At 39.9% G+C, this 14,463-nt stretch overlaps 1 protein-coding gene across 1 annotated transcript in view; it reads right to left on the bottom strand.

The window, feature by feature from the left end:
- Positions 1–4,827: 4,827 nt before the first annotated feature.
- The window catches only part of EMILIN2 (elastin microfibril interfacer 2), a 47,777-nt gene continuing 38,141 nt past the window's right edge, over positions 4,828–14,463 (bottom strand). Inside the window, exons 7-9 of the mRNA XM_075828359.1 lie at positions 14,399–14,434; positions 12,678–12,809; positions 4,828–5,386 (exon numbers count right to left, since the gene is read on the bottom strand). Coding sequence (XP_075684474.1) covers positions 5,049–5,386; positions 12,678–12,809; positions 14,399–14,434 — 506 coding nt within the window. The 3' untranslated portion in view covers positions 4,828–5,048. The remainder of the gene's footprint in view (positions 5,387–12,677; positions 12,810–14,398; positions 14,435–14,463) is intronic.

Below are 14,463 nucleotides of genomic sequence, written 5' to 3'. Positions count from 1 at the left end.
TGCGTGTTTGCGCAACAGCTGTCAAAAGGATGAATGTAAACAGAAAAGCACCACGTTCTTTTCTGTTTCCGAACATCCAAACGGAGTGTCTTTGCGATTAGCGAACCCCGACAACCGAAGCTAAGTTCACCGGGTTCGGCCAAACTCGTTTTGGCCGAACCCGGCAAAAAAATTCCCGGTCCGCGACGCCGGGAGACATTCACTGTGCATGGTGCTGAAAGAGTTAAACTGTTTCAGCACCATGGACAGTGACTTGCGATCCCAAAATACATGAACCTGTAAAAAAAAACGAAGTTCTAACTTACCGATTACTCCTGTCTCCTTCCTGCAGTCCAACCTCCCGGGATGACACTTCAGTTCAAGTGACAGCTCCAGCCAATCACAGGCCAAGCACAGGCTGCAGCCAATCACAGGCTGCAGCGGTCACTTGGACTGCCGCGTCATCCAGGGAGGTGGGGCCCGATGTCAAGAGAGGCGCGTCACCAAGGCAACGGCCGGGAAGTTCTCGGTAAGTAGGAACTTTATCTTTTTTTTGACAGGTTTTTCGCTGTTGTGTTAGGCATTCACTGTCGAGGGTGCTGAAAGATTTAGCTCTTTCAGCACCTTGGACAGTGACGGGCGTCGACAAGCCTCATCTCTATGATGGCGGCTGCGCGAAAATCACGCAGCCGCGCATCAGACACGGATGACACACGCAGCTGTCAAATGGTGTTTGCGCGCGCAAAACGCCGCGTTGTTTGCGCGCGCAAAAACGCAACGCTCGTGTGAATCCGGCCTAAGAGTGTCATCCACTGAGTCATCAGTGACTTGCACCTATACCCCTCATGATCGGCTGTACCATAGGGAGGGCACCGCCCGAGGACATATGATCCTTTTTCTGTTCTGTAAAATGGTGGCTGCCATTTTAAGCAGTTCGTGCTGGATGAATCCCAATAGTTTGATGCACGAGTATCTGACATTTTTGGAAAATTCGTAACATATTCTATTTGTATAAAATAGATTTTCTCATTTTTAGTACCTATCATTTACATTTTTTTGTTCATAATTTAATAGGTGTATGCAGTGATAAGAAACTATATGATATTTATAGAAAATGAATCTCTCTCTACTTATCAGCTGCCTCTTTTCTGCTTTACCTATAAAGCGTATAGCTGCAGAGAGACAGTGCGTGTGAGGAGGGGAAACCTGCATGCATGCATACATACATACATACACATGGGGACTCTTTTAGTAATTATTATACATTCTTACACCACTGCTTGTTTGAGAGCAGTACTGCAAATTTAAAATCTTTGTTAGGGTGTGTTCACTTGTTCAGGTTTTGAGTGGATTTTTATATGCAGTTTTTGAAGCCAATAGCAGGAGTGGATTTAAAGAGAAGTATTATCTGTCCTTTATACTTTTTCTCCCTTTCTGATCCCAACCTGATTTTTGTTTTCAAAACTGCATAAAAAATCTGCACACAACCTGAACAAAACCTGCACATGTGAATGCTCCCTCATAATGTCCTATACACTATCTATACAGGTTGCCAGTGCTCATGCCTCATTGATAAGCAGATAATTGATCACGGTATTGAGGCCTGGGAGACATGGGAAGGTCACTTAGGAGCACTGCACCCCATCACCCGGACCACAATTTTGTGCCTACTTTTAATTAATCTCCTGAGTGAGGGAGAATAGTAATGCTAGCAGGCAGTTTCCACGTGAATACATGTGACATTGTGGTAAGAAACAGAGTAATTATTTTCACACAAACTGGTTCAGGGCTCATTCCGTTTACGGCAATTCCCAGCTGAACCGCGAGTATAATGAACCTAACAGAATCGTAGAGATCGCTACAATGTTGCTGCTCTAAATGAGACCTATAAAGAATTGGGTACAATTGACACGAAAAGTGAAGCAAAATAATCACAAACTTTATTGAGACAAATTTAACATGGTAAAAAATGAGTCATGCAAAGCATGAATAAAAACGTTCAAAAACTACAGGGATAAGGGTAGAAAGAAGTGGGAATGAAGTGTAATGACATGAACTCAGGTGGAGCACCAAGACTAGTTGGTAACATGATTGGAGCAAAAGTACAGCATAGGTAATATATTATAGTCAAATAGCATGTATGAATGCTTGATGTTTATATAGCGATTCTGTTGCCAAACACTCATCTACCATGGAACACCTCCGATTGGTGTGTCTGTATCGGAGTGGGGGCGGTGCCTCGGCGTCAGACGCCGTTGCTCCGCTACCACTCTGATGACGTGCTGTCGGAGTTTCGTAAGCGGTCTCATCTACACCTGGCGCATGACGCCGTTGACAAGTTGCTTGTTTTACCCTGTGCACCAGCACATGATTGGACAGGGGTTTATAGATAAGGGGAGTTACCAGCTGGAGAGACGCCACCCCCGGACGAAGGCATCCCGCCGAAACGCGCGTCGGGTCTGACGGTCTCTCACTACAGGGTCTCTCATTACCATGGGTATGTTATGTTTATTCATTCATTCTATGACTTACTAACCTGAAGTATTATGTATCCATTTGTTCTTATACTCGTAACTGTTCCATGGTAGATGAGTGTTTGGCAACAGAATCGCTATATAAACATCAAGCATTCATACATGCTATTTGACTATAATATATTACCTATGCTGTACTTTTGCTCCAATCATGTTACCAACTAGTCTTGGTGCTCCACCTGAGTTCATGTCATTACACTTCATTCCCACTTCTTTCTACCCTTATCCCTGTAGTTTTTGAACGTTTTTATTCATGCTTTGCATGACTCATTTTTTACCATGTTAAATTTGTCTCAATAAAGTTTGTGATTATTTTGCTTCACTTTTCGTGTCAATTGTACCCAATTCTTTATAGGTGTTATATCAGTTGTTGAGGGTCAATGCACCAAGATTTACTTGGTTTTACGTTAGATCTTGTATATAGCACTGATGTTATGATTCCTTACAGTCATTAAACAAGATCATTTTCCCCTTTTTGTACGAATAGGTTTTCGCTGCTCTAAATGAGGCCTTGTGACAATTCACCTAGAATAATAATAGGTATGCGTTAACCAGGCTGGGTACCATATCATTATGTCACCATAACTTGTTAATACCACTGAGTAACAAATACTGTCTGGACACTACATGGTTTATCCTCCTTATTCACCTGGTCACATATGTGTCACACAATTGTGTAACCTAAGCATTTATTTCTGCACAGGGGTGGTATATCATAAATGGTATTTCATAAAGCAGCTGATGTGACTACAACATATTAAAATGGAACCTTTCCAAATGTATCATTGATCGTACCATACAAAAATTTCAGAAAAGTACTTAAAATAATTTCACTCAGTCTTCAGAGTTATTAATTTAATAACAAACCACAACTTTAAGAAACAAATCAAATAGTAAAGGCATGAAATAGACAACATATTTTAAATCTCCAGACCACATCCAGTATAAAATGACTACAGTAATGTTTGACATCTGTATACAGTAAACATTTATTTATGTATTATCAGAATGAACACTTGTTTGGGAGATGGGAATAGAATCAGGAGAATATCACCTAAATTTCAACAATTCAAAAGAAAAACATACAAAAATTTCAATCATGTAACCATATCAACTACTGTGAAAGAGGTTAATGACGTAGTAATGCTGGAAGAATATGAAGATACCGGTGAACCCATATGGGTGAACAATTCAGTGGTGATTGAAATAATCCTTTTAGAACTAGAACCTATAAATGCTTCTAAATTGATAGACTTTGACCAGGCAGTGCCTACAGATTACCCAATAGTGAGAATTTTACCCTCTGTGTTTATTGGCAATTTCTGTGTTTTCAGTGACCAAAGAGAAACCTATTTTCCTAATCTAATAGCTGGGATCTGCTTGTTGTGCATACAATTCAAAAATAACTTAAGAGGCAAAACATACGAAATTAAGAAATCCAGATGGGTTGCACTGGGCAATACGGAGGACTCTTTCAAATAGATATATTGATAGACTGTTTGACAGTCTGTATTTCAGATGCTACCCACGGACCCCAACTGTTTTGCTGAACTGGCATGCAGCACCATACCTTCTACAAGTTCAGTTAAGCAGAACTGCATGGGGTGAGGGTGTCACATCCAGAATACAAACTGTTAAACACGGGTAGAACACACCCATCTAAATTAGGCCTAACTGAATAAATAGCCCTGTATGAACTGTGTAGGGTCTTTACTCCGAGGCATAACTCCTGGTCCCTACTGCAAATATGTAGAATACACCATTTATAATACTTGTGTCTTCTCGTGTGGCAGAGGGGCCATTGGGTCCCTTTAGGTGCCAGGGCACAAATGAGACTGCTACCTCTGCACCCCCTAGAGCTAGACCCCTGTTTTTGCCATTTTATAAATAAAGTATAACAAAAAATCGAAATCGAACTCTATAGAGACATAATTTACTTACTTTCTAACAAAAGCAACCTCATAATGAAGTTCTAAAAAATTCCCACAAAGAGGAATTGGGAACATTTATAAAATACAGGCACTTTACGTGAGGAAATCCGCATAGGCAGCCTTTCATAGATCCTTCATATTGGTCATAAGTGACAAAGTATTTAGATACAAATAGTTTCTTTGTTAATTTTTATGGTCATTTTACAGAACACACACTCCTGAACGTACCACATTTAAATAAAGACAAACTGATACATGAAGAACATTAAATAATGCATATAAGGATCCTGACTTACCAAGGACGATAAAAAATTCTAAAATACACAGATGAGCATCTCAGTGATAAAAAAAAATAATAAAAAGTTTTATAAAAAGTCTGAACAGTGCACAAATTTGCATTTTAAAAGGAATATTTTGAAATATTTGAGGGAAAAAGTCAGCAGAAGGCAAAACGTCATGTCTTATATAGTGTGCATACCTGGAGGTATAGCATATATTATACATTCACTCCCAATAAGTACATATTCCTAAATAGTATATATTAACACTTCAAATTCATTTGCACTGAATGTCTTTTATGAATGTCTCTTCATTAGGGATTAAGCTATCTGAGAGGGGTGGATGGGTATAACAAGGCACCACTAAATGTGGAGTACATTTCATCAGAGTCTGAATTTGCCAGTTTGCCTCCTGTCAGGACAATGGCAACTTCATCTCCGGCTTTCAAGTTCAAAATGAGATTGAATGTTCCAATCCCGCTGCAAACCGGCCTACTGGAGCTTGGCCTGTGATACTCCAGGAGCTCTCGTCTGTACCCAGAAGAATCCAGCTGTGCCACACTGACATTGGACACCAACAAGACTGCTTCAACATAATGGTCATGCTCTGGAGTAAGGACTGCAGACAACATGTAACGACCCTCAATAGGAGCTGTGAAGATACCTGAAAGAAAGAAACATGGTGATTATAATCAGCACTTGAAGTTTAAGTTTTGCCTGGTCATCCAAGTACCTTCAAAGGCTACTATTAAGTATCTTTGAGTGAAAATTAAATGCAAATGTTTTCTCTTTCATCATATTTACAAGCCACAAATCACTGGGAGCAGGAAAATTCCACCACTAGATAAGACACAGGCCTTCTCTACTCTGCATGGCTTTTTTTATTTTAGTGGTATCTGGAAGTAATTAGTCGAAATTTGTGACATCTGATGTATGTAAATGTTACGACTGGACAGAACACTATGGGTTGGGACATATAATACTGAAGCTCAACTACTCATGACTTTTTGGAGTAGCCAGTACACAATTTCAGCTTTCGCATTAGGTTGCCCCAGGGCATGGTCTAGTTGGCCTTTTCTTAAATATGACTCTTCTGACAGTTGTGCAGTCATGTCATAAGTGAGTGAGGTCTTATTGGTCTTCACTACCCAGGCCCTAACAACCAGCTACACATGCTGTAATAAATGTAGCCTATTTTATTTTTCTAAAATTGCACATTCTTGTGATCGACACTAAATTAGCAGTAAATTATAGCAACAGAAAATCAAAAAGATAAAAGAAAACGAGTGCTATCTTACATTAACTTACTATTCTAGCAAGAGACAATAAAGGCCATAGTGCCTCTTTATCATTTGGAAACCGAATACATATTATTTTAAACCCACCCCCCTCCCTCCCTCAGCTACATATTCCCATACAACCCATTGCCCTTCAAATCTGCAGTACTGTAGCTACATATTTATGGGAGCATATAGTTTGTTTATAGTAAAATAGTCAGGGCTTATTCATCCGAACGGCTGTCATATTGGCCGTGAAAACGTTTCACAGATCCCTCATAGGACTTGAGTCTATTGAGGGATCTGTGAAAATGTGCAAAAATAGGACAAGTCCTATTTTTTCACAGGCCATTCACACGGTCTGCTAAAACAATGGTTGTGTAAATAGCCCAAATTTTAATGCAGGAGTGTGACGGCCATTAAAATAAAAAACATGGCAGATTATGCCGTTCAGGTGAATAACCTCTTATGCATTTTAAATCCATTATCAGTTTAATGAATCCTTTACCAAGCCCCCCCCCCCCCCCCAACAAAAAAATAAATAAAATGATTTTTTAAATGTATTCAAATGCAGACCCCATATGAACACGTCCCCCACACCCCATGTCACACACCGCTGCCTTTTTTGTCCCTCTTCCTGCAGAACAGACATGGAGGGAGTGAAGTGATCACTGGGGTATTACTTTGCCTGACTAATACAATAGCAGCATTGAAGGGGTAAAAAATTAAATAAAAAAACACACCGTAATTCCTTACATAACAGAACCATACATTTGTTAGTAAGGTAAAGAAATTAAGTGACTAAGTTTTTCAGTGCAAGGATGTTACAAATAGCAGTATATATTTCAGCTTACTGGACCCCTTTAAGTATGATTTGGGGGAAGTAAGATTGTATTGTTAATGTTCAACAGAAAGCTTTACATATAGGTCTTAGGCCGGATTCTCACGGCTATGTTTGGTCCGGACTATATGTTGACCGTATGTCCCAGACCGACCACAGTTCAGGGAGCTGGGCTTCCAGCATCATAGTTATCTTTGATGCTAGGTATCCCTGCCTCCCCGCAGGAATACTGTCCCGTACTGAAAACATGATAACTGGACGGGACAGTATTTCCGGAGAGGCGGTAACTATGATGCTAGAAGCCCAGCTCCCTAAACGGTGGTCGGTCTGGGACAAACGGTCCGTATATCAACACAGCCGTGCGAATCTGGGCTTACAATTTTTTGAGTTAATGTACAGTTTAACAGTAACCTTGTCTTTTGTTAATGTTCATGGAAAATTCTAAGGGATGATTCATAAAACCAATGCTTTTAAAAGAAAACTTGCAAATAGTTTGCAGATGCGTTCTCTGACAAATATATTTCATAAGGCCTATACGTGACTAAGGAAATTAACATGATTTCTTCCACAGTGAAATACACGTGGGTTGGAAATCTCTTTAGATGATCCATATAGAAAGTAATGCAGTGTAGTCACCAAGTCTTTAAGTGGATTATATATAGAAATTAAATTGAACTTTAATATAATACATAACATATACAGTTTTAACTGACCCATGCTGAATATAGGACCTATAGACTATTCTCTCCAAGTAAAAACCTACAAATGCACACTACAAGGACATTCCAGGGATTTGGCTCTTCAGGGTAAAATGTGATTGGCGGTAAGACTTGGGCTACATGGAGAAATTTGGCATCAAAAGGTCAAACACAATTATATGGAGTCCAAATATTCACATATAGCCCCTGCCTAAATCTTAAGGCTATTACATTTAATCTTCTCGTGCAGCTGCGATAAAGTCCCCTCTCAGAAAGACTTTGGTTTCACCCTTTTGACCATTAAGACTCAAATAATGAAAACAATTTATTTCAGTCAGTGGGATAAGTATGGAGTGTGGTTAAGAAACCCAAACCATCACATTTAGAATAAATAGGTCTCCATCTGTAAACCCAACCTTTCAAAAATACATTCGTATATTCAACCACATCAGTTCTCATTTAGTGTTCCCACAGGCTGGATACAGAAAATCTACAGCGGAATCTGAAAAAACCCACAAATTGTGTAACTGCGGAAGTCACTGCAGATTTCCCGCAATGGTTTTACCTGCAAATTTCGTGTGAAGCATTGACAGTAGCAAACTTTGTGCACCTGTGTATTTCCAGCAGTTTTTACAGCATTTCCACTGTATAGGGCCTCATGCACATGGCCGTAGCCGTGTGCATGGCTCGTTATTATGGGAATGGCCGGCTGCGGACCGTGCTCCCATGATAATGTATAGAAGCACGGTCTGCAAATTCAAAAAATAGAACGTGTCCTATTTTTTGCAGGTCACTTCTACGGCCCGGACACAACCGTAAATATACAGGAATGTGTCCATGGGCCATAGAAATGAAGGTATCCGTAATTGCGGATACAAAAATACGGTCGTGTGCATGGGGCCTAAACACTATACAAACCACAATAAAACTCATCTTCGCATTTTAGTGTAGAATTTATACCCCCACCCCATTCAAGTCTACGGCCCAACCAAACAAGCAGCATCTCCACAAAGAATACGCAGCATTAATTGACATGCTGCGGTTCTGAAAGCCATACCGCAGAATATTTTACGCATAACTTTTCTGAATGATTTTTCCGCAGCATTTGGCTAATTTTACAGAAATCTCATCCATTTTGCGGCTACTCTAAATGCTGTGGAATTTCTGCCCAGAATTCCGTTGTGAAAATTCAGCAATGTATCCTGTCTGTGGGAACATATCATTATGCAATGTGACCAAATTGCAGATTTATAGACTATCAGTGAAGACAAGTTATTTGTGATATGAAATTTTTCTTAAATTATGTGCCGGATGTAACCTGTTGTATATGACCTCCACTTTTGTAAAAACAGAATTTTTCTTTATAAATATATTGTACATGTGTGACTAAATATGTATGTGACTAGAGCATGGCTTTAAGACTAAATTCAAGAATGTCAACGCTAGGAAATGCCATCAATATCCAAATGGGGGCTTTAGTGGTTCGACTAATGTTATCCCTGCCTATTGCTAGAACAAAGTGGCACAACCACTCTAATCTCTCCAGAGGCCACATTGTTACCATGCAGCTGCCCAGAAAAAAAAACAACAAGCAGAGCTGACAAGGGTTAGTGGCATGGAGCTTTCCTTGTGCTGCTCCCACTTCATTCTAGTGTCATGAAACAATCCCCTCTCGACAGCAATTTTCAAAAATGACGACAATAAATCGGGAGTAGGACGCAAGTTTTCACGAGTCGCTTACGTCCGTTTTTAAATCATTAATAATTCTTCCCTAGTGTTTTATTTTAGCCTAATACATGCGGTTTATTTCCTCAAGATAAAAAGTGACAGACATTTACTTTGCATAAAAAGCAAATAAAAGGGAAGTAATATATACTGTATACAGCCACAGTCAGATGGAACTCAGTGGAATAATCAATGACTCATGCTCAGACGTCTTGCTAAGTGTTCCAGCATGGTAAACTCCCACTTCACACAGATGAAGTAATAATGACTTCTACTAAGAGACTCCACAGGAAACTTCTATTTATGGGCCTCAGAAGTAATACAACTGACCGGTTAGAGGCATTTATATACAATTCCTGCAATGTTACAATTCCCATGATCCTGGTCAGACGTGATGGGACTCTCACACAGTGAAGTGAGCATGCAAGTCCCCCATCCCAAAGATGTTCCTACATAAATAGGCAATTTCTTACTGTACACCAACAACCCGACATGATCGTACGGTGGTTTACAAAAGTGAACCGCAGGATGGTTAACGTTATGTACGATTCCCAACCACTGGCTTTGTTGCATGTTGTTGTCATTAGGGACATGTGGCTGACACTGTAGGTTAACATGATCCATAAAGGCAGCACTGAAGTCGGCACATGTTCTTTTGCTACTATAGAGAAACATAACCCCAATTTGGACAGATGAAGGAAGGACCACGCTGGCAGGAAGGCTTGCAAATTTAACTAGACTTTAGCACAATAAAACGTATTACCTCAACTATAAAATCAGGAGGGTTTTGGACAGGGATTAAAACCAAATGTATTTTGCATTAACATCTTGGGCAAAGACGTTTATCTACATATTGCAACTGCGTAACCTCACATAAATCACACATGTCAGTAAAAGTATGGTTAGTGAAATTCAGCAGAGAAACCAAAATGTCCTGACAATTTTTTTTAAAGAATTTTGTCTTATAAAAGGGGTGTTACGGCTTGTTAGCCACAGATATGTACGATTTTTATCAAGTTCTAGCAACACAATTTTGTCTTCCTAGAGCGGAGTATATGTTACCAGGTCAGATAGAAGGTTGTGCCTGTTTTATAATAATCTGTAATATTAAAACACATTTATCATATGCCATTCTCACATTGCTTCGGGTCAAAAGGTTAGATATGGGAACACTGAATATTGAATAAATAAACACCTAAGCGTAAGCGTTTCTGGATGCGATCTGTTTCTATTACTCAGTTTGAAAATAATGAAATTTCGAAGACAATGACACGGTTGAGTCACATCATTATGACCACCTCTTACTTTCGACCTCGGCAGCGCGTAGCCCATGGAGGAAGTGATGTGTTGTGGGCACACAAATCACTCATTGTTGCCATGGGTAAAAGGGGCGATTTATCAGAGTTGCAAAAAGGGATGATTATTGTCTTTCGGGCCAAGGGTGGCAGTAGTTCTCAAACAGCGCAGTTAGTGAACTGTTCGCGTGTTGCCATGGTGAAAGTGTATCGTGAGTGGGCAAATGACACCATTGGGAATAACTGACGGGGAAACTGCAGAGCACCACGTGCCAATGATGTTAGAGCCGAACGACACGCTACAGTAGAGCAGCTCGCCTTGAAAATCAACCAGGGGGCTACCAGACGCGTGTCTAAAACAGTTCAGCGAACCCTACTGCTTATGGGGCTCCGAAGCAGACGGATGGTCACTTCTCCTACGCGAACAAAGGTACATCGGAAAAAAGGCTTCAATTTGCACAGCAGTATCAGATTTGGATCAACGATTGGCAAAGGGTTACCTTCTCCGATGAGTCACGATTTCAGCTTCATCGAACGGATAGACGGCGTCAGGCGAGAAACTTTAGAGAACAAACACCCTGCAACCATAGCTGGAAGAAGCTGGTGGCAGCAGCGTTATGGTCTGGGGAATTTTTTAATGCCATTCTCTGAGCCCACTCATCCATGTGGAAGGCACTCTGAACCGATTAGGGTATGAATCCATCTTTGCAGATCATGTCCACCCATACATGCTGTTTTTCTTCCCTGGGGCAGATGGAATCTTCTAGCAAGACAATGCGACATGTCACATGGCTAGAAATGTTCGACAGTGGTTGGAAGAGCACGACCAAGTACTTCCCTGGCCCCTTAATTCGCCAGACTTGAACCCCATTGAGCATCTGTGGGACCACCTTGATAGTCTTGCTCGCTCTATGGATCCTCCCCCACGCACCCTCCAGCAAACGTGGGATGCACTGCAGTCAGCGTGGCTCCAGATACCGGAGACAACCTACCAGCTTCCTTTTGAGTCACGCCCAGTCCGTCTGGCTGCTGTCCCTGCTGCACACGCCAATTACTCTGGATATTAGCTGGTGGTCATAATAACGTGACTCGACTGTGGATGTCTTTGGAACTACAGTATATATACAAACATTGATGAATCCACCTACCATGCTATAAAAGCTTTCAGGAAGAGAACAGGAAAAATTAAATGCCTTAGTCCAGGGGTGCACAACCTTTTTTAGTTCAAGAGTCACATTGGCAGATTGCACTACTTAAAGGAGCAGCAACAAACTTTTGAAACTGTAAATTTAGAGAACATTTAGTGCTTAGTTTTAGGAGCTTGTTTTACCTAAAATGTTACAACTTTGTTCAAGGTAATATCCCATATAGACACTTCCTCTACCTGATTGCGGCAGTAAACTACTCATTTCTGCCTTTTGCATTTTGTTTTAGACTCAGACTAATAGGAATGTGGGAGCGGAGAGGGTCCATATGCCCCAATAGAGTATATGGAAAAGTGTTGCCCTGTAGGGACAATCACATTAAACTCTATTCTGTAGTACTGAGCAAGGTTAGTACCCACAGGTGAGATGCAATGTGCCTGTGCCACAATGGGACCCCAGACAAAAATGCCATATTGTGTTCTGTGGCCAACTGGATAGATACATTCAGGAAGCATTATGACTGCCTAGCTTGCCAAGGACCATATAAAAAGGTTTTGTAGGCCACCGGGTGTGCACTTATGGTTAGACCTTGACTGTTTAAAAAAAAACAAAAAAAAACACAGTTTTGAGTGGATTATAATTTTAGGAAATATAATTAGTGGAACAGATCAATAACAAGCAACATAAGGGATCAAGGCCAAGAGGCTGAAAGGTCAAAATTTGAATCTGGCTACACTAATGACATTACCCTGGTATAGCTGCATATGAGACAGTGATGGAAAAATAGTGCAAAAGTTGCCCTATGATAAAAATATGAACACAAGCTCAGAGATAATGTACAACTCAAACCAGACTGCAAATAAGGTTAACGGGGAATTCAACAACGTTTCTACGCCAATCTTTTAAACGTCGTTAAGTTGCAAAACAGCCCAAAAGAGGCAAACATTTCTTACTGCTATGTTTCAGTATCTTACCTTTCTCAGGGTTATAGTGCTCTCCATCATTAACAAGAACATTATTAAAGGGAATGATGCCGACATCAAAAAAACTTAGTTTTTGGGTCAATCCAGCAGAAAATGATATCTGTACAGATGTAGCAATTGCTCCTAGACAAAATAAAAAAACAAATCATGTCTTCCCTCCAAAGTCTTTGAAATACTGTAAAAAGTTTAGAATGCAACATAATAGTTCACTATAAAGTCAGTCGAATCTTTAACTTATCTCTAAAGACATAAGCTGGACTTTAAAGCGGAGGTTTAGTTTTACATATTTAAAATGTTATGTTTGGATAGATCCAGGTATAGAGAGTCATAGAGTGCCTTAAAGAGATGCATACTTTTTATTTTCTTTGTAATCTTGATTTTTTTTTCATGTTGCTATGACATCTACCTTTTAATGATTGCTCCTCAGAAAAAAAAAATCTAACAATTAAAGCCCAGTGGACATTCAATATCAGTAATATGTGCCACAAACGTCTCTCCTTCCTTCTGCGTGATCACTGTCTCATCACAGTAAACCGCAATGTGGCACATGTTATACACTCTACACCTCCCCCTACTGTGAGACCATTCTCTCCTACACTGAGGCAGCCAACTTCTTCTTACCCCCTCTCACCACTCTAGGCTACAATGTCAACTCAGTCCTCCCTTTCTCCCTGCTGCGGAGATGGTTGTTCTCAGTCACTGCAGCAGGCTATAGGACATCTAAGGGAAAATGTAGCTGCAGGAACAATCGTTAGAGAGAAAAGTTAGTGTGTTCGGGAGCTTTTATTGGACCTGACTACAAAGGAGACCGTTTGTAGTCAGAATACACTAGTTAACCACAAAATTCTGTACACCGGTAGAGAATAGACCAAGTAGTGAAACAGGAATAAGAAATTGGCTCCAATGTGTCTAAAGTGAACTTGCACTTTAAAATTTAATATACCCATATTACAAATTATATAAGTGACATGAATAGGAGTTAAGTGGTCACTACCTTCAATATATTTTAAAGTTATATGTTAAACAGGGTGTTAAAAGATAAATACATGCATTTTATCATAATTGGCCCGGATTATATAATATTTCTTTACAGAGCTGTTTGCTATTGACCAATAAGAAAAGTTGGACAGTTGGAAAAGAACTGGAAAGTCATTGATAAAATACCACACAATCTAAGAGCTCTGCACATGTGGATATTGTTAGTGACAGAGATTTTAGACCTGGCAAGTGTTATTAAAAAACAGGAAATTCATATCAACTCAGATAATCCCACAAAGGGCTTGGGAGAAATAGGACCATACATAGACTTGTTGTGGTCCATAGCAAAACAACTCAATGTGCAGTTTTATTGGCTTACCACTGAATATACAGAAATACATTGATATCATGACTCTAAGAAAAAAAAGTCACCCACTGCATTAAGGGGCTCAAATGAGAAAATAACTACTTCTGAATAATAGAGAAGAGCGCTAGGGAGCCGTTCATTATATGGCCTTGGACCATTTAAAAAAAACAGAGTAGATTGATCCTTTAAAGCCATTTAAAGGGAACAGGTCAGCACTTTCATGCTGCATTAAACAGTTTAATGTCATCAGGGTAGCTGTTGCGATATCAGGCTACCTGTGATTAGGGCAGTATAAATGTGGTAACAGATTCCCACTAAGATTATGATGTATAAATAAAAAAATAAAAAAAATAAAAAAAAGCCTTACCTCTGGATTCTGAAAATGTAGTAATTGCTATATCATCTATAAAAAAAAAGGATTTTTTTTTAATT

The sequence above is a fragment of the Rhinoderma darwinii genome, chromosome 5, assembly GCF_050947455.1.
Source record: "Rhinoderma darwinii isolate aRhiDar2 chromosome 5, aRhiDar2.hap1, whole genome shotgun sequence".
NCBI classification, from domain to species: Eukaryota; Metazoa; Chordata; class Amphibia; order Anura; family Rhinodermatidae; genus Rhinoderma; species Rhinoderma darwinii.
The sequence above is the reverse complement of the archived record's forward strand: the minus strand, read 5'-3'. Positions and strand labels throughout refer to the sequence as shown.